At 43.3% G+C, this 21,443-nt stretch overlaps 1 protein-coding gene across 5 annotated transcripts in view; it reads right to left on the bottom strand.

The window, feature by feature from the left end:
- Positions 1 to 1,143: 1,143 nt before the first annotated feature.
- GJC2 (gap junction protein gamma 2) overlaps positions 1,144 to 21,443 on the bottom strand; it is a 45,399-nt gene continuing 25,099 nt past the window's right edge. For 2 of the 5 annotated variants that reach the window (XR_015745548.1, XR_015745547.1), the window contains exons 2-3: positions 5,403 to 7,057; positions 1,144 to 3,491 (exon numbers count right to left, since the gene is read on the bottom strand). Coding sequence is in view for 1 of the 5 variants with exons in the window: in XM_087944876.1 (XP_087801002.1) it covers positions 5,778 to 7,037 (1,260 nt within the window). In the remaining 4 variants the exon portion in view is untranslated. Of the gene's footprint in view, positions 3,492 to 5,159; positions 7,058 to 12,317; positions 13,222 to 21,443 lie in introns of those variants that run through there. The other 3 variants (XR_015745550.1, XR_015745549.1, XM_087944876.1) reach the window with 3 other exon arrangements.

Here is a 21,443-nt window from a genome sequence, read left to right as displayed (position 1 = left end):
TTTGACTTCCCTGATCTATACTGAATCTCCATTATCAGGGAAACTCAAACCCAGCAAACTTTTTTTTTTTTTTTGCACCAGAGGATATTTTAAAAGGTTGGAATGTCTTTATCTTCACAAAGCTTGCTTTTTGGCAGTTGCTGTGATAAAATGAACAAGTCACAGCCACACTCAAAACCATTTATGACCAACCCTAGGAATGTATAATGACCTTTGCACCATCCCCACGGTCATGTGATCAAAATTTAGGCACTTGGCAACCAGCATTATTTACGATGGTTGCAGTGTCCCATGATCATAGGATTTCCATTTGCAACTTTCCCAGCTGGCTTCCGAAGAGCAAAGTTAATGGAGGAACCCAGATTTGCTTAAAGACCACATGAGTTGCTTAATAACTATGGTGATTAGCTTAACGGTTGCAAAATGGGTATGACTCACTTAACCACTGCCTTCCTTGGCAAATTCTGATCCCAACTATGATCATAAGTCAAAGACTACCTGTAAAGTGAATGGAGTGTCCACTCTGCTTCTAGAGTTGCATACTGCCCAAGAGGTGCATGAATGAATGAATCTATCTTCCTATCATCTGTGTGTTTGTGTGTATGTAATCCATCTATTTTGTGTGTGTGTGTGCGCGCACGTATAATATATATCGGTCTGTCTGTCTGTCTATCTCAGTAGCACTTATATATATATTGCTTCATAGTGCTTTACTATGCACCATGAAGTAGTATATAGCATATTGTGCCTAACAATCTGGGTCTTCATTTTACCAACCTTGGAAGGATAGAAGTCAGCATCAACCTTGAGCTGGTCAGGATCAAGCTGCTGGCAGTCACCAGTTAGCCTGCAATGCTGCATTCTAACCACTGTACCACCATGGCCCATCCATCTATCCATCATCTTTGTACTACCTACCTACCTCTCTCTGTCATCCTCTACCCACCCACCCAATCCACTATTTAACTAACTCTTTTATGTGTCTGTAGCTAGTTATTTCTTTGGGCCTAGGGGCAGCATGAAAAAAAGTACTGAGAACTCAAGATGCAGTAAATTGACAAAAGTTTTGGAAACCTGATTCTATGGGACACTTAGAAAACCCTTTTCCCTAAATAAATGCACCACCACATCCGGAATATGATGAAACAATAGGAACATTCTGTTCCGTTTTATTAGTACTGAACACTGAACATCCAAAATTGTTTACTGTTTGTAAGTAATTATTCCACGTACAATTTGTAAATAGCATTTACAATGAAACATATTAAGGATCAACGACATACTTTCTGGCTGTGTTCACACAAAAGATTCAATATAACGAATTCATCCCTTTTCTCAGCTCAGATAATAATTCTCAGAATTTTTAATCACACCCAGTAAATTTGTACACTTCAAAATAAGCAGGTGTCAACACAGCCACTTTCTATAACTGGGTTGTTTAAACGTGTCATATGAACGCAGCCAAAATGGGTTTCTTACACAACTGGCAAAGGAGGAAAATCAAGAAAAAAGACAAAAAAAAAAAAAAAAAAAAGAGGTCAAAACTCTGTTAACAGCATAGATTTGTTATGGCTATTTGGTTAATTTCAAGTATTTCCCAGCGGAATGGAACGCGAACGGCAGTGTGTATGTGTAGGCTTTGGTTGTGCGGTTGTCGAAAGAGAACAGTGGAGCTGTCTCCTCTGCTCAAAGGAGGAAGAAAGATGCTGGTATCTCAAAACCACCATATCCATACTAAAATCCTTAAAGTTTTGTGGGCACAACTGCTGACGGAAACAATTACTGTTAAAAAAGCTTTTTTTTTTTTTTTTTGGCAATATAGATTAATCTTTTGGTAATTCGCTTTTTTTTAATACTGCAAGTATATAAAGAATCTTAAAAACTGTACAACGTTGGTTCTACCTTCTGATGTAGGATGTCTTCCCACGTATTGAGCTAAAGATTCAGGATAACAGAATGGAGGAATTGAATTATTTGGTGCATGTTATCATTATAATCAAATTTATTTGCTGCCCATCTCGAGGTTCAAGGCAACTCTGGATATATTGATCTAGATACCCCCAAAAATTACAGATTTTTTTTAACCCTGCCATCCCAATCTAAACAAACACAATGCTGATTTGTACACACTTTCTTAACAAAAGGATCTATTTCTTTTTTTTTTTGAACTAATTATTCACTTAATTCCATAACGGCCTTTTCTTCAAGACTTTTTCTGAAGGACATCATCTGATAATCGAAGATGAAAAAAAAGAAAATTGACCGGGTCAAGACAGCAATGCTTTCACTATAAGTTGTGTAATTTTTTAAAATACTGTCACTATGTTGATCTCCAAGTGGTCTCTTTTCAGTCCTACAATCCTGATCAGCCCGGCAAACTAAGTTGCAGAATTGGGGGTTCGGCCCCTCACAAAACAGACCCGTGAATCACCTATTTTGAGCATTTCTGTTTTCTTGTCCATAAAGGCAGGGTTGTTTTTAATTATGATTTTCATCCAGGACCAATCTTAAGCGAAGCTGAATTATTTTTTTGAAAACAAGACACCCCCCCCCCAGCAGATTCTTGTTTCTCAAACCTGACATCAAAAATAAGAGTTTCCAGAATAATTTTTAGGATAATCCTCCACTGCTGAATCTTCATTTCGGGATAAATAGGGGTGAAAGAGACCTGTTTCTGCCCACTGCAGAGTTGTAAACATAGATTTTTCTTCGTTCCGTTGGAAGAAAGTATTTTTCCTTCAAAAATTAATTCTTATTTGTCTGAATCTTCTTATTCTCCCTTGGGGTGAGCTCTAAGAGAGATTTGTAGTAACAGAGTGGATTTGTCTTCTTGAGGCCACTTCGCTTCTTATCGTACCCGAGGTGTTCAACGTATCTCATGATGCAACTTGATGGTCTACAAGTTAATGGAATGATCTCCTGAAAATTACCAAATGGGACTCGGGACTGGTACTTCACGTTACGTACATGAAACACATGAAACTGTGGACTCCATAGAGACATCTTGAAGTCTTCCCTGTGCGACTGATCGATGCTTGCAACCATTTTCCATTCCTGAGGCCTTCACATCCCGGTGAACGTCAGTGACACCAACCCGGAGGGCTAACTGTGCAATATACAAATTCATGGCGTGAAAATGGAGACCTGTGTTTTGGCAGTGGATAAAATAACGTTAAGGCTATTTCCCCCCAACATGGAGTAATAGGGTTGGAAGGGACTGTTGAGGTCTTCTAATTCAACCTCCTGCCTAAGCCTCCAGGTCCTTTAATTCCCAGTTGACATAAACGCTTCTGGAGAACTTCAACGTAGAAGGGCTTGGTCTTAGAGATATTAGGAGCAGGTAGATTTTTATAGAAGTTAAATAAACAGTATTAAGTCTCTCTTGGCTGATCTCAAGACCTAGGCAGGATCGGACTTTGTTATGGAGGACTTAAAATGGGAGATGCAAAACCCCTCAGAGATGTAGGCTAGACAAGGAGACACAAAATGTTCTGGAAGAAAACAACAGCAAACAGTGTCTGAATTATATTCAAGAAATCTATTTCCAGATCAGTAGGTTTCTCAAAACCTTGACAGCTTGAAGAGATGTGGACTTCAACTCCCAGAATTCCCCAGCCAGCGTGAAGAATTCTGGGAGATGAAGTCCATAAGTCTTCACATGGTTAAGGTTCAGAAATACCGGCCTAACTTGAACACCCTTTGTACAGAAAGTGTAAGAACTCTCCCCTTATACACATTTGAATTAAGGAGGTCTCTGAATTGCTTGCACATGTCTTATTGCACCCTGTTCATGTCATCTTCCTTATTCTTCCCGCCATTTTTGAAGCTCAGCAACTTTTAACACAAGTTGACTTCAAGTTCTAGAATTCTCCAGCCACCATGAGTGGACTTCAACGCCCAGAATTCTCCAGCTGTGGAAATCCTGGGTGCTGAAGTCCACACCTATCCAAACTGCCAAGGTACATGAAGTCATCAAGGGGAAATCTTGATTTCATTTAGGTTTCTCAGTTACTACATCAACCATAGAGAAGAAGAACCTACATTTTACTTCATCCCGAGGAACAGCCCAGGATATCTGACTAGAAGGCTAGACTAAGGGAATATTGGTTTGAAGGATCATGGTTCTTCTTGGGCTATTTGTAAATCCATATGGAAAAATGAAATAGCAGGGATTTAGAAAAGCACCATACAATATCTCCAAACCTTTGAACGGAAGATGTAATGTTTCACCACCAGCAACATCTTGGAGACTGTTTTTCCCCTCGGCATAATGCAAGGACATCGGATTCACTGTCTCACCCAAATGAAGCCCTGGCCATCTTGTTTTAACACTAATCTCTGCCCACAAAGATTCAGAGAAGACGTTTTCCATTATTCTCTTGCTGGCTGGGGAATTCTGGGAGTTGAAGTCCACCATCTTCAAGCAGCCAAGGTTGAGAACAACCGCTTTACAGTGATTAAATTCACTTTCCTCACTCTGCAACTTTTGACAGGGCACAATCCTTCATATCTCCCGGAACTCATTTCTCAGGGTAGTTGCAGAGCAGGAAAAAAAATAAAAGAAAAACCATCCCTAAATGCACAATGCAGCTGAAGCCCACCCCAGAAACTGACTTTAGAAATACCTCCTCTCGTACAGCTCCATTTTCTTGGAGGCTCCAAGAAAGACTCCGCTTTCTTGGAGAAGACCAAATTTGCGAACCACATTGCCAAAATCACAGGTTAGTGTATCTTTAGTCACACTTACATAGGTTTTCAGTTTCTAAAATCTATCCATCAATGGATACGTCCCACGATTTAGAACTACAACATTTTGGGAACATCTCCAGATTGCCATACCTCTAAGGACCTGGAAATTAATTCAGTTTGGGATTATTTTAGCCCTCAAAAGAAATCCACCAAGGAAGAGACAACATGGTTCGGCCCCACAATTGCTTAGCACAGGAGGAAAACCCCCAACAGAGAGGTCTACGGCAGCCCACCATCCACAGATGATGGGGTTTTTTTTTTCGTAAACAATGGACGTCATTTATTTAAACCATGTTCCCATCCTACCACAATCACAGGGCAGGAGAAACAGAAAAGTGGTAAAAAATTTAAAAACCCTTCCAACACACCCTTTTCTCCAGCCCCAAGTCTGTCCTAACTTAAAAAAAAAAAAAAAAGACTCATAATCTAAATTATTTTGCAGGCACCAAGCTGGGAGAAGCAATCCTGTCTCGATAGGAAGCAAATGTCAAACTAACAAAGAGGAAGGAATTGGTTTGTTGATTTAAAAAAAAAAAAAAGGCAGCTTGTCAGAAGGAAGAAGTGGAAAACTCGGACAAGCGAGGAGGACAAGAAAAGACGAAGAAGGATAATGCGGTAAATGCCACACCTGTTTCAAAAGGGAGATTATATACCTGAGATTCCCCAACCACCAAGGCAGGTTGAGAAATTGGGCTTTTGGCCAAGGTTTTATCGACAGGAATTTATTTCTGTTTCTTCTGGTCTCTGGAGACTTGAGTCAAAGGACCCATCTTTCCATCCGCGCCTGGTTTGAATCTTCCCTGGAAGAACAACGCTAAACCTCAAGGATGGATCGGTCTCGCGCAGACTTCTAGCGCAAAGATTCTGCTTTACCCAGAAAATGAGAGATGGGATCAACCAAGCAAGGGATTGAGAAAAGGCCTCTGGTGGACTACCGGTTGGTGTCTCACTTTAGCCTTGTTCTCGTAAGCAAAGAAGAGACCCCACCACCCCCTGATGCATAGGACCCTTTGACCTGTTCCTCCTTCCTAAATCCATACGGAGTTTTTCCCATCTTTGCCATTGACGCTACCCTTCTCTGAACTGGTTTTTGGCTTGGCCCCGTGTTTCTCCTGTGCAATGTTGGCCCTGTTTTGCTCTGCCATGGATCCACTGGAGCCCGGGCTGCTGGTTCTGGAGGGTTGGTTTTGCCCCTGGGTGCTGTTGTAGCTCTGGAACGCGATGTCCAGCTGCTCCTGAGCCACCCGTAAGTGTTTATGGAGGGTCGACAAATCAGGGGGGATGTTATCGTCGGGGCTGGTGCACTGCTGCTCCTGGACTACGTTGGCCAAGTTCTGCTCGTGAGCCATCAGGCTGTTGGGAATCTTGGCTGGTTTGTCGGATTTGACCACCAAGTTGTACTCGGGTGGGCAGGAGATGTTCTTGGGGTAAGCGGCGTAATTGTACGGCGGCTGTCGGAAGCTGTGGATTTTCCGTTCTCGAATGGCGTCCCGGATGGTACCGATGCCCAGATGGCACATCTCCGCCAGGTTGAGCAACAGACAAAGGCAGCTGACCACGTACATCACCAGGAGGAAGATGGTCTTCTCCGTGGGCCTGGACACAAAGCAGTCGACGTTATGTGGACAAGGATCACGGGTGCAAAGATAGTAGGGCCTCACCTCGAAACCGTAGAGCATGTATTGACCTATCAGGAAGCAGACTTCGAAGGAGGCCCTGGTGAGAAGCTGGAAGACATAGATTTTCATCAGCCCTTCTTCTTGGATGTGTCTCCGGCCATCGTGTTTCTCCCCCTTCTTCTTCTCCTCTTCCTTGGTCTTCTCCTTCTCTTCGTTCTCCACCATCTCCTCGGAGATCATAGGTTCTTCTTCGGCGCCCAAGGAGTCCTCCAGATGGTGGGACGCCTGCCAGTTGAGGACGAACTGCTTCTTCTTCTTTTTGAAGCTCCGAAACCTCTTCTTCTCCTCCTCCGAGGACCTGGCGATCCGGTGGATGGCGTAGCCCAAGTAGATGACAGACGGGGTGGAGATCATGATGATCTGAAAGACCCAGAAGCGGACATGTGAAAGTGGGGCGAAGGCATCGTAGCAGACGTTATCGCAGCCCGGCTGTTTGGTGTTACAGGTGAACTTGCTCTGCTCGTCCGAGTAGATGGACTCGCCGCCCACGGCCGTCAGGACTATGCGGAAGACTATGAGAACCGTCAACCAGATCTTCCCCACAAAAGTGGAGTGGTTGTGGATTTCTTCCAGCAGGCGGGTGAGAAAACTCCAGCTCATGTTGGTCATAGGGGCTGATCATTTACGGCCTGCAAGATAAAAACAGGAAGATGGGAATATATAAATTCGTTCCTTTCTTCCTTCATTCAATCATTCACTCACTGAATCATTCATTCATTCATTCTGTGCTGTCCTTGGTGGTCTCTGAGTTGGTTGTTTTGCTGAAGACGTTTCATGACCCAACTAAGTAACATCATCATCATTAAAAGGGAGAGGGGTTTGCAGGGAAGAGGAGGAGGAATGTGGGGTCCTTGGTGGTCCCTGAGCTTGGTGGTGTTCTTGCAAATGTTTTATGACCCTATTAGGTAATGTCATCAGTGCTAGAAAGGATCAAGATTTTTTTCTATTCATATACAATGTAAACTTCTCCTCCCCCTCCCTTTTCCCTCTCTTTCCCTTCTTATTTCTTCTTTTCCCTCTCCCCTTCCTCGCTCCCTCTATTCCTCCTTCCCTCTCCCTTCTCTCTTTCCCCCACTTCCCCTATGTGCAAGACCCTTCAGTCCCATACAGTATGCCCCAAACCTGTTACCTGGGAGGACTGCCTAAATCACAGCTTGGTGCCAGGTTAAAATTAATTACAACTCAATACTTTGCTGTGATCAATGCCTTTTTTTTTTTTGCAGGATCTAATTTGGGTCGTTCACCGGGACCAAAGGTTTTGTCTTCCATGCTAGAGCCCATCATGAGGGAACGTCTCTCACCTTTGGGTTATTCTACGCATAATATTTACGTGGTGCCTGGTTGTATGTGGCTTTTCAGTTACTGATTGGGGTGTTGATGGCCAGCGATTAAGTCATTGGCTGTTATTTCTTTGGGCTGCCAAGTCCTCCGCTGCTCAGAACAAAGGCATACATTTATTTTCACAGCTATTAAGATTGTTAGCAGAGCAGGTACAAAAACAGCCAGGGAAATGACTGATGCCTGGAAAACGGGCCCTTTGTCAGTCAACAGGAGTGCTGGTTTACCACCAGCTTATCAAGCACTTAGGAGTCTAAGGACTGGCAGCAAAAGGAAACAACAGCCAGCGACTTAATTGCCAGCCATCAACAGTCCAATCAACAACTAAAAAGCCACACACAACCAGACACCACATAAAAGCACACACTCTGCTAGAGAGAGGTTTCCTCCAGCAGAGTCCGAAAGCTCGGAAAACTAATCCTCTGGTTCCGACGACCGACCCAGATTGGATCCTGCAACGTTATCATGGGACACATATATTCACCTTCAACACATTTTTTGTTTTTAGCGCATCCTAATTATGCTGATAGGTGGCAGCATTTCATCAGCTGTGACCTTGGAAAGCTAAGCAGAGTGGGGCCTGGCTGGAGTTTGGATGGGAGAACAGCTGGTTAATAAACAGTGAAGGGAAAAGTTGAGAAAAACATCCCGGAAAAGGCAAGGCTCTTGTGTACCTCCACGGAGTAAGTGGAGGACCTGAGAGGTGCCGGATAGTTCACCACCGGAGTAACTTAGGTACTCAATACAAGTGGCCCTCAACTTACAATCATTCATTTAGTGATCGTTCAAAGTTATAACAGCACCAAAAAGGGGAGCTTCAACCGGTCCTCACACTTATGTCGGTCAGACAGCACCCCCAAAGTCACATGATCAAAATTCGGCCACTTGGCAACCGGCATGTATTTATGACTATTGTGGTGATCACCCTTTGCAAATTTCTCAACAGGTTTCTGGCAAGCAAAGTCAGTGGTGGCATCCGGATTTGCTTAATGACCACGGGAATCAATAATTGTGGCACAAAAGGTGTGAAACCGGGCACGATGCACTTAACGACTAACTACCTTTCTTAACAACCAAAATTCTGCTCCCTATTGTGGTAATAAGCTGTAGTAGTTATGCCTCCTGTAATACTAAAGGAGTAACATGAGGTACACGGTGGCTCAGTGGCTAAGTCGCTGTGCTTGTCGATCAGAAAGGTTGGCAGTTCGGCGGTTCGAATCCCTAGTGCCCATGTAACGGAGGGAGCTCCCGTTACTTGTCCCAGCTTCTGCCAACCTAGCAGTTCAAAAGCATGTAAAAAAATGCAAGTAGAAAAATAGGGACCCCTTTGGTGGGAAGGGAACAGCGTTCCATGCACATTCGGCGTTTAGTCATGCCAGCCACATGACCACGGAGACATCTTCAGACAACGCTGGCTGTTCGGCTTTGGAACGGAGTTGAGCACTGCCCCCTAGAGCTGGAAATGACTATCACGGATGCGCGAGGGGAACCTTTACCTTAACATTAAATGATACAATAACACTCATCATTCATTTACACGTTGCTTCCCATAACAAAAAGAAAAAAGAAAACAGTTTACAACAACAAAGCAAACAGCGTGTCAAAAAGACGCACGCTTCCAACACAATGCCCACTAAAATAAGCAGGCGAATGGATAGAGAGTCCAAACAGCAGGCATCACCACCAGATGGATTCGTAACTGGCTCACCAAGTCCTGAATGAAACTGCGTCTACGTGGAGGGAAGTAAGGCAGTGAGGAACACCAAGGCTCTGTTTTAGGCCCAGGACTCTTCAACATCTTCATCAATGACTCGGACAAGGGGATAGATAGGGAACTCATCAAATTAGCAGGTGACACCAAGCTAGTAGGAATAGTCAACACGCCAGAAGGATCTCGAACCAAATTGAACACTGGACCTTACCTAACAAAATGAAGTTTAATGGTGAGAAAAGTAAGATTCTAACTTTAGGCAAGAAAAACCAAATGCACAGGTATAGCGCAGGTGGTATCTGGCTCAAAAGCATAACTGCAAAAGAGATCTTGAAGTCTTATTGGACAATTGCTTAAAAGATGAGCCAGCGGTGTGCTGCTGCAGCCAAAAAATCCAGCACAATCCTAGGCTGCATTAAGGTGAAGGTTCCGCTTGCACATACATGATACTCGTTTTCAGCTCTAGGGGGCAGTGCTCATCTCCATTACAAAGCCGAAGAAGAGCCAGCGCTGTGCGAAGACGTCTCCGTGGTCATGTGCCCGGTATGACTAAATGCTGAAGGCGCATGGAACGCTGTTCCCTTCCCACCAAAGGGGTCCCTCTTTTTCTACTTGCATTTTTTTTTTTACATGCTTTCGAACCGCTAGGTTGGTAGGAGCTGGGACAAGTGACGGGAGCTCACTCCGTGACGCGGCGCTAGGGATTCGAACCGTCGAACTGCCGACCTTTCTCTATTGACGAGCTCAGCGTCTTAACCCCTGAGGGAAAGGCTCAAGATCACAAGAAGCATTAATACTGCTTTATAATGCCTCGGTAAGGCCACGCTTGGAATACTGCATCCAGTTTTGGTTGCCATGATATAAAAAAGATGTTGAGATTCTAGAAAGAGTGCAGGGAAGAGCCAGAAGCTGCAAAGAAGAGCTCCCTCCCTCCCTCCTGTCTTCCTCCTTCCTTATTTATACGATCGTGGGGCTGGAAGGGATCTTGGAGGTCATCCAGTCCAACCCCCTACTCAAGCAGGAGTCCTCAAACAAACAAGTGTCCAGTATCTTCTTGAAAACCTCCAGTAATGGAGCACCCACAATTCCAGAAGGAAGGCCGTTCCATTGGTGACTTGATCTCCCTAACTTCTTTTCCCAAAGTCCAAAATCTGCTTTTCTCTTTGGTTGTCTCTCACGTGCGTGCACATAGTGTATAGGCAATCCTCGACTTACAGTGGTTCGTTTACTGAGCGTTCGAAGTTACAACGGCACTGAAAAAAGTGATGTGACCAGTTTTCACCCTTACGAATCGTTGCAGCATCTCCAAGATCACGTGATCAAAACTCTGACACTTGGCAACTGGCTCATATTTATGACGGATGCAGCGTCCTGCGGGGGCGGGGGGTGGGTGGGAGAAAGTCCCAGGAGCCCCCTTTTGCGACCTTCTGACAAGCGAAGTCAGTGGGGGAGGCAGATTCACTTAACAACCGTGTTTCGAACTTAACGATTGTGGTGATTCACTTAACAATCGTGGTAAAAAAAAAAAGGCTCTAAAATGGGGCAAAATGCACTTAACAACTGTCTTGCTTAGCAAGAGAAATTTTATTGTGGTCCTAAGAGGAGGACTATCTGTAGCTGAGATGGAACTGTTAGGAAACATCTTTTAGTAACCTCTTTCAAGTCAACTACATGTAGGAGAAACCTCTGTTGATCCAAAATGGATTAATTATGGCTTGAAAATCTTTTTTAAAGTTTTAATTGATTGCTCCAGAATGATATGCAAATGGAGTACTTTTTAAAAAATTAACTTTGTTTGCTCTGGAATGCTTTTTGAACAGGTAGCATCTTAAAAAATTAGATTGATCCAGAATGATTCTTAATTGATGAAAATCTTTTTTTTTATTTCATTGATTTCCCCCAGAATTATTTTTAATTTGATAAATGAGGTCTTCTTTTGTTGATTACCTCATAATGATTCTTAATTGATAGATGGAACCTTTTTTTTTACTTAATTGATTCCTCCAGAACTGTTCTTAATTGATAAATTAGGTCTGTTTTTAATTTAAAAAAATGCTTGCTCCAGAACTATTTTTAACTGATAACAGAATTCTTTTAACATTTTAATTCATTGCTCCAGAATCACTTTAAATTGATAGATTCCTTTTTTTTAAAAAAAGAAGTTTTAATTCATTGTTCTGGAATTTTTTGATTGATGATGGGAGTCTTCCACTTGGAAATATCCAGAAACTGAACCAACCAAATATATATCGAATGATAGAAAGAAAAGGAAGCAAGAATCGTGCTAGAAAATAAGATATTTCCAGAGCATGCATTTTTCTCAATCTATATTTGTTCAAGCAGCTTCATCCTGGATCCACCACAAGAATAGAAACTCAGAAGTGTCTTTTAAGAGAGCAAGAAGACTTTCACATTAGTAAAAAGAAAAATATTGCAAATATACTCAAAGCAATGCCTGCTTACTGTTTTTGACATTCTCAATGCAATGTAATTCACCAACCTTTTATACCGTTGTCAATATGGCAGTTTTTTCATCCACAAGACTTTGCTTTTGTGGGTTGAGGAGAAGCAATTTTGAACCCTTTTTAAAACAAACCACAATTTTTTTTTCTTTTGGGGGAAGAAAACATTTTTGGAGAAAAAGTTATTTAGAACCCACCAATTCCATTACACCCTGTGCTCTGTGAAAGGCGAGCTTTAAGAGTTTCTAAAGCAATTATAAGAATTGCAGAACTGGTGTTTTTTTTTTTTTAAAAAAAATACAGTTTGTTCTTAATTCCTCCTAAAATGATTACTGGGAGACAGAAGGGAGGATGAAATTAATATGAACCGGTACTCACAGAGAAATGATGCTTCAGCAGATGTTTCTTCAAGGAGAGAAACGTGCATGGAAAATGAGTCTCCCCATCAAAAAATTAAAAATACACACTGCTTTGCAAAAAAAAAATGAATCCTCCACCAGTTTGGAAGGCAAACTTTCAGGCAAACTTTTAAACGCATCCTGTTCAACTCCGCCTTTCTGACAGCAAGGCAGCCCTTCTCCCCCCCCACACCTTCCCCCAAACTGCCAAAGGCATCAATCCAGAACAGCCTCCAAATCACAGAATTTCCAAGAGGGATTTGCTCAGTGTGTCAATCAAAAGAGAAGGGAGAGGGAGGGAGGGAGGGAGAGGGAGAAAGGAAGGTGGCTGGCTGGCTTTAAGGCTTAATTCACGAATTGGTTTTGCTGAAAAAATGGAAAGAGGGGAGAAGGGAAGGGGAAAGGAACGGAGAAAGGGAAGGAAGTGAAAGGAAAGGAAAAGAAAGGAGAGAGGGAAGAAAAGAGGGAGGAAAGTAAAGGAAGAGAAAGAGGAAAAAGAAAAAGAAGAAAAAGAAGGAAGGAAAAGAAAAAGAAAGAGGAAAAAGACTGATGGAAGAAAGGAAGGAAAGAGAGAAAGGAAGAAAAAGAAGAAGATGAAAGATGAACAAGACAGGGAAGAAAGGAAGGAAGGGGGGGAGGGAAGAATGAATGAATCCAAACCTGCTTTCTTAAGCCCTCTTTAAAATGGTTAACTTTCTGCTTTTTCGCTTCCCTTCCACTAAGCTCAGAAAGTTAAGCCTGCCAGTCCGGGCCCTGGTAACGGATTCGAAGGAGGGAAGGCATGACTAATGAGAACCATATGGGGAGCACGTGTCCAGGCAAAGCCCTGAGTGGAAACCTTTGGGAGAAAAAGGAAACACCAAAAACCCAGACAGAGGTTTGAACAAAGCCAAAACTTTGGTCCAGAGGAAACCCCACCGTGCATCTGGTGATGGATGTAGCCGGTGTTTAGCAGATGAAGAAAGAAAGAAAGAAAGACTTGAAACTGACCGGAGCAGGATGTCTGCATGGTAACAAAGGCGCGGACACACACACACACACACACAAATCTATCTGTCCTTTTGCAAACAAAAGACAAAGGGTTTCCTTCACATTTCTTTGGAATGAATTTAGAAGTTGCATTTTTTGGGGCGGTTGAACTGCCGAGGGGGGAGAGACTCCTTTGAGAACAGGGGAGGCCTGCCAAGTGATAAGGGGAGATTGGGACCCCTTACATCATCTGAAAAAAAAAATAATTGGAAAAAAAAAAGGATTTTGGAAGCCATGCCAGCGAGCGGCTGTGCTGGAATTAAGGAATTACGGGGTTATAAAAAAGGAGAAGGCTCATTAAAAGCAGCTTCCTCTTTTTTCCTGGCATCCAGTCCTGACAGTTAGAACAATTAAAGGATTTTCCTCCAGAAGTTGTGGTGGCTCCATCACTGGAGGTTTTCAAGAAGAGACTGGACAGCCGTTTGTCTGGAATGTTATAGGGTTTCCTGCTTAAGCAGGGGGTTGGACTAGATGACCTCCAAGGTCCCTTCCAGCGACTCTATGATTCACTTGGCTTGCTTTCCTCTCTCCGTAGCTGGTACCAGGGGGTTATCTACACATTCTATAACGACTTTGTTGTGTGCCCCTGGATGACTTTGGACTGGGAAGTCCTAGCTAAGGCACAAAACGCAACTGGATGACTTTGGGACAGACCCTCCCTCTCAATCCTGCAGGGTTGTTGCTATGTGTGAAACAGCCAGGAAAAAGGAGCACAGGTAGTCCTCAACCTATGTCCACCATTGAGACCAAAGTTTATGTTTACTGAGTGAGCCTGGCCCCATTTTACGATTTTTCTCGCCGCGTTGGTTAAGTGAATCCCTGCAGTTGCTAAATGAGTCACACGGTTTGTTAAGTGAATCTGGTTTCCCCACTGACTCTGCTTGTCAGAAGGGGATCACGTGACCCTGGGAGACACTGCGACCGTCATAAATACGAGTTCAGTTGCCAAGCATCTGAATTTTGATTATGTGACCAAGGGGAGATGCTGCCATGGTCATAAGTGTGAAAAATGGTCATGTTACTTTTTTCAGTGCCATTGTAACTTAGAACGGTCACTAAGTGAACTGCTGTAAGCCGAGGACTACCTGTGATAGGTACGCTGGCCACCTTGAGTTACTTATAAAAAAGTAATAAAGGGACAAAGAATAAATCAGAGAACCTATACGAGTTACCAGGCAAGATGCCAACATGCCAGGCACCAAAACAGGCCAACTTGCAATGAAGACTAATTTGTGGTTACAAATACTCCTCCACTTACGACCATTTGTATAGTAACTTTTTTCAGCATTGAAAAAAGTGACTTATGACCATTTTTCACACTTATGACGGTTGCGGTATCCCCCCTTGGTCATGTAGTCAAAATTCAGGCCCTTGGCAACTGACTCGTATTTATGACGGTCGCAGTGTTCCGGGACCACACAATCCCCTTTTGTGACCTTCTCACAAGCAGTCAATGGGGAAACCAGATTCACTTAATGACTGTGTTACTAACTTAACTACTGTGATTCACTTAACCATAGTGGCAAGAAAGGTCGTAAAATGGAGCAAAACTCACTTAACAACCATCTCGCTTATCAGTGGAAATTTAGGACACAATTGTCATAATTCGAGGACTACGTCTAATTCAAGATGGAGGATGTCGGGTTCACTCAATGACCACATGTTCCACTTAACAACTGCAGTAAAATCTGGCGTGAAACACTTAACAACCGTCTTGCTTTGAAACATAAATTCTGGCCCCAATTCTGCACATGTGGGGACTAACTGTAGGTTTCTAAAAATAATAATTTAACAACTATTTTGAAAAACGCATCCTTCGGAATCGAAACGTAAAATCATTTTTAGAGTTTGTTTTGGATTCCACGGGACTTTAAAGGCCTAAATAAAACGTTTAGTCTTAAAGGTGACTGGCTGGATTTCAGGTTGAAAAATTAAGAGCCATTACAATTAGTCCTCAACTTACGAGCACAACTGAGCTCAAAATTTCCGTTGCTAAGTGAGACATTTGTTACGTGAGCTTTGCCCCACTTTAAGGCCTTCCTTGCTACAGTTGTTAAGTGAATCACTGCAGCTGTTAAATGAGTAACATGGGTTGTTAAGTAGAATGTGTCTTCTTCCATAACTTTGCTTGTGAGAAGGTCGCAAAAGGGGACCATGTTACCCTCCCAGGTCATAAATATGAGACAGTTGCTAAGCAGCTAAATTTTTATCACATGACTGTGGGGATGCAGCAATGTCTGTAAGCATGAAAAATGGTCACAAGTCCCTTTTTTCAGTGCCGTTGTAATGCTGTCTAACGATCACTAAACCAATTGTTGTAAGTCGAGGACTAGCTGTGAGGTCCGATGTGGGAAGCAGCATCAGCTCCGCGTTTGGACAGGCCAAGCCAGAAGAGATAAATAGACCGAAGAGAGGAAATGGGGAACGAGGAAGGGAACTATATAAAAGCAGAATAAACAAAGGAAGGACGGAGATAAGAGCAGGAAAAAGACGCTGCAGGAGGCTGGCTAGACAATCTGCCAAAGAATTAACTGCAAAGTTATTATCATTTCTTTTTCATTTTCAGCAGTTGCAACCGTGAGGAGGAGATAAGCCCCAGACTTTCCAGCAAGCAGTGCTGATAACCCTGTTACACTCCGTGTAATCCTCGTTTTACAACTGTTCATTTGGTGGCCGTTCGAAGTTGCAAGGGCTCCCAAAACAGTGGAGTTTCTACTGCCGTAGGTCCAGGTGGAGGGCTCCAGCGGTACGAAGGAAAGAAGGCAAGGAAAAAGGGATGGATGGAAAAGTGGAAGGGAGAGAGAGAGAGAAGAAAAGAAGGAATGAGAGGGGAAGGGAGGAAAAGGGCTGGAGTGAAGGGGGGAAGGAAAGGGGGAAGAGGAAATGGAAGGTTGGATCACTGAAACTGGGCTAAATTTTAAGGAAGAGGAAAGGAAGGAAAAAGAGGGAGAGGGAGACAGAGAAGAAAGAAAGAGAGAGAGGGAGAGAGAAAGAGAAAAAGGAAGGAAGGAAGATCAGTGGAAGGAAAGGGAAAGAGAGAAGAAAACACAAGAAAGAAAAAGAGGAAGGAAGGAAGAAAAAAGAAAGGGATGGAGGAAGGAGAGAAAGGTAAGAAGGAAGGAATAAAGATCGGAGGAAGGGAAAGAGAAGAAAACATAAGAAAGAGAGGAAGGAAGAAAAAGAAAGAAAAGAAAGGGAGGAAGGAGAGAGGAAGGTAAGAAGGAAGGAATAAAGGAAGGAAGTTCAAAGGAAGGAAAGCAAAAGAGAAGAAAACACAAGAAAGAGAGGAAGGAAGGAAGAAAAAGAAAGAAAAGGGAAGGAGGAAGGAGAAAGGAGAAAGGAAGGGTAAGAGAGAAAGAAAGAAAAAGAAAGATCAAAGGAATGAAAGGGAAAGTGACAAAGAGAAGAAAGGAGAGGAAGGAAGAAGAAAGAGAGAGAGAGAGAGAGAAGAGAAAGAAAAGAGAAAGATGGGAGGAGGGAAGGAAATTTTATTTCTCCTGGACAAACTGGTTTTAAATGATCGACCTACCCAGTATGTAACTCGCTGGACTGGGAGGTCTGACTCAGTTTCCCTCTGGTGATTCTCAATCCTTCCTCTGCAAGCCGGAAAGACTGGATCAGATCCGTTTTATGTCCTGGCAGGAGTCCAAGGGATTGGTCTGGAGTATCAAAAGACCGATGGTTCTTCGTGACAGATAGTCCTCGACTTACAACCATCCGTTTAGCAACTCTTCCAAGTTATGACGGCATTGAAAAAAGTGACTTAAGGCCAGCCATCTCACTTACGACTGTTGCACATCCTCATGGTCACAGGATTGCAACTCGGGCACTTGGCAACTATCACGTACTTATGACGGTCGTAGCATCCTGTCACATGATCAGCATCTGCAACATTCCTGGCCAGCTCCCGACAAGCACAATGGAGGAAGCCGTATTCATTTAACGACCGTGTGGTTCTCTTCAGAACTGCCATGATTCACTTAACAACAGTGGCAAAACAGCTTGTACAATCAGGTGCATCTCACTTAACAACTGCTTTGCTATGCAACAGAAGGGCTTCAGCCGTGGTCGTAAGTCAAGGACTCCCTGTATTTCTCAACGACAGGCATTTTCAGAGCTAGTGCCTCTGAATTTGGAAGTTCCTCTAATCGCCATTCCTTCTTTTAGGCGCCCAAGTGATACAGGTGGTCCTCAACTTACAACCGTTCATTTAGTGACCGTCCAAATCTTACAGCGCCACTTAGGAAAGCGACTTACGGCTGTTTTCCACACTTACGACCGTTGCAGCGTCCCCCACGGTCACGTGATCGATGCTTGGCAAGGCAACTGGCTCATATTTATGACGGCTGAAGGGTGGGGTGATGTGGTCCCTTTTTGCAAAGCAAAGTCAATGGGGAAGGCCAGATCCATTTAACAACCTGCCTCGCTTAATAACCCTGGCAAGAGAAATCGTAAAACAAAATTCACTTAAACCACTTTCTTGTTTAACAACAGAAAGGCTGGACTAAGGGCGGTCGTTAAGTCGAGGACGACTCTACGGCAGGCCTTCAGCACCAAAAATAACACAACCCGCCCAGAGCAAAGAATATATTTAAATATATATATATATGCATATATATATATATACGTACCGATCGACCTGTTTGCTTTCGGGTGAGGCAGCCGCGTGCAAACGGCCTAAAAACAAACCCGGCGTTTGATGCTGTCAGAATGAACAGGGCGCCTGTCCAATGGTTCGTTATCTTTAGCTGTAATTGTCACTAATTAATTACGATCACCGGCACCGCTCGTTAGCCCTGGTGTTTCGAGTAGGAGGCCAAAGGGCGGAAATAGAAACGGGACAGACTATCTCAGCGTTAATGAAGACCAGCAACCTCAACGGAATCGATCCAGACTGACTGGCCGATGTGGGGCAGATTTCCCCGAGGGCAGCGATCCGAAAGTGACTCCGTTGGGTCATTGATCATCCGCAGCCCGCCTGCGCCGGTCAGCGGAGCATTAAATCCACCGAAGGGACCCTTGAGGGAGGGAGGAAGCATGGGAGGCAATTCCGAGCCCACCAGACAGCGTGGAAAAATTGTATGTTTGCTCTTTGGGGGAATACAGTTAATCCTCGACTTATAACAGCTCACTTAGTGACCGTTCGAGCATTGAAAATAGTGACTTAGGACCATTTTTCACACTTACGACCATGGAAGCATCCTCATAATCATGTGATTTACATTCAGTTTCTTGAGAACTGACTCACATTTATGACGGTCGCATGTCCCGGGGTCATTTGATCTTCATTTGCGACCTTCGATGGGGAAGCCAGATTCATTTAACAACCATACTAGTAACTGGACAACTACAGGGATTCACTTAACAACGGAGGCGAGAAAGGTGGTAAAATGGGGCAAAACTCAATGTCTTGCTTAGCAACAGAAATCTTGGGCTCCATTGTGGTTGTAGGTGGAGGACTATCTGTGTAAACATGTGGTGGGCAAAATTATGGGTAATCCTCAGCTTACGGCTACAATGGAGCCCCAAATTTCTGTTGCTACGTGAGACGCTTCTGGAGTGAATTTTTGCCTCATTTTACAACCTCAGTTCTCATCATTAAGTGAACCACTGCAATTGTTAAGTGAGTAACACCGTTGTTAAGTGAATCTGGCTTCCCCATTGACTTTGCTTCTCAGAAGGTCGCAAAAGGGGATTGCCTGACCCCAGGGACATGGCAACCGTCATAAATACCAGTCAGTGGCCAGGTATCTGAACTTTTTGATCACGTGACCACAGGGATGCTGCAACGGTTGTTAAGTGTGAAAAAGGATCACAAGTCCGTTTTTTTCAGTGCCGTTGTAACTTTGAACGGTCACTAAACGAATAATTGGAATTCAAATATTATCTGTATTGTTTTTGTAAGACAGGTCTCCCTTGAGTTACAAGTTCAGCCACATTCAAAGTTTCTGTCTGAAAAAAACTTCTCCTTTGAGGCGCAGAGTTTGTTTCCTGCCCTTACAAACATCCAACGAAGATTTATTTATTTACGTCCACATTTAGATGTCACCACAACTACAGGCTGACTCCTGGCATTGTTTATTCATTTCAAAAGCCTCCCTATTATGCAAGAAATGGGCCAAAGTAACTGTAAGATAGTCCTCGAATTACAGCCACAATTGAGCCCAAAATTTCAGTTGCTTAAGCGAGACAGTTCTTCATTGAGGTTTGCCCCATTTTACAACATTTCCGGCCACAGTTGTTAAGTGAATCATTGAGTTGTTAAGTGAATTACATGGTTGTTAAATGAGTCTGGCTTTCCCCATTGATTTGGCTTGTCAGGTCGCAAATGTTGGTCATAGAACCTGGGAAACTGCAACCATCATAAATATGAATCAATTGTGAAATGTTTGCATTTTGATCACCTAACCACGGAGGTACTGCAACGGTTGTAAGTGTGAAAACAGTCATAAGTCCCATTTTTACCAGCGCTTTTGTAACTTTGAATGATCACTAAATGAACGGTTGGAAGTCAAGGACTGCCTGTATTAAACTACCTGTATTTGATGCCTGGTTCTCAATGACTATGGCCATATGATGTTAACTGGCAATTACAGTTGTAAGTCAGGATGGTCGTAAAATGAGTCATCACCTAACTGGTTGGGTTTTATGAACCTTTTTCTGCCGCAGTCTTTAACCGAACACTGCGGTCATTAAGCGAACCGCTAGGAACCCTTTTTTTTTTTGCTGGAAGCCAGAAATAAAACTGGAAGTAAAAGTGTTCTAAGTTACAACAGCACGGAAACAAGTGACTTATAACCGGTCCTCACACTTATGACCGTTGCAGCACCCCCATCGTTACGCGTTTGGTAACCAGCTTGTATTTACGACGGTTGTGTTGTCCTGGGGTCCTTTGAGACCACCCCGACCGGATTCTGATAAACAATGGAGGAAACCAAACTCGCTTAATGACTGCACAATTCACTTAACAACCGTAGTGATAAGTATAACAGCTGTGGCCAAAAAAAAAAAAAAAAAGGAATCATGCAGGAATGACATAACAATTGCCTTGCTTAGCAACAGAAATGTTGGGCTCAATTGTGATCGTAAGTCGAGGACTGTCTATAAACCCCTTTGAGAACAGAAAATGTCCACAGATTTTGCAACCTTCAAAGCTATTGCAAGCTTCTGCTGGGTAGCCTTGAGAAATCGTTCCCCCCGCCTCCCTCCCCCCCACACAAAAAAGTGAGATAATTTTGGGGATCTTTGCCAAGCTGCACACCCAGAAAAAACGGCAGCAGACCGCAAAATGACAATGTTTTGGGTCGGTTAGACAGAGCGATGCAAAACACCAGGGAAGCAAATGTCAAAATATTTGGTCTGGAAAGCAGCTAACTGCATATTTCAGAGCAAAATTTAGATTTTTCAGCAGACAAACTATCATTAGACAGAAAATGCAAAAACTTTTCTGGGCCGAAGAAAGATAGATTTGTACCCTTGGAAGAAAGAATGTCTCCAAAAATGGGATCTTGCCGAGTTAATATAAAATAATAGTTAACGTTTGCAAATAGCCTTCAACTTAGGGCCACAATATGAGCCCAACTTTTTTCTGTTGCTAAGTGAAAAAGTTGTTAGGTGAATCCTGCCTCCTCCTATAGCCTTTCTTGCCACAGAGGTTAAGCAGATCCCTGCAGTTGCTAAGTGAATCAAGTGGCCATTAAGCGAATCTGGATTCCCTCCCTGACTTTGCTTGCTGGAAAGCGGAAAAAGAGGATCGCGTGACCTTGGGAGACCATAATTGTCATAAAAACGAACCAGTTGCCAAGCCCCCAAATTTGGATCACATGACCATGGAGAAGCTGCAACGGTCCTAAGTGCGAGGACCAGTCGTAAGCCACCTTTTACAGCGAAAACAGTCACTAAACAAATGGTTGTTAGTCGAAGACTGCCTACAGTTAATATGCATTATTTTATTACATTTATATGGCTTTTCAGTTCGCTGAGCAGCCCTGCACAGCTAATACACTCAAAACATCCACAGAATCATAAGATTCTATTCCAGGGATGCTGGAGGTCATCTAGCCCAACCCCCCTGGCT

Source organism: Notechis scutatus, chromosome Z, assembly GCF_049901735.1.
Source record: "Notechis scutatus isolate UNSWTSFEM ecotype Mainland chromosome Z, rNotScu1.2, whole genome shotgun sequence".
NCBI lineage: Eukaryota > Metazoa > Chordata > Lepidosauria > Squamata > Elapidae > Notechis > Notechis scutatus.
The sequence above is the reverse complement of the archived record's forward strand: the minus strand, read 5'-3'. Positions and strand labels throughout refer to the sequence as shown.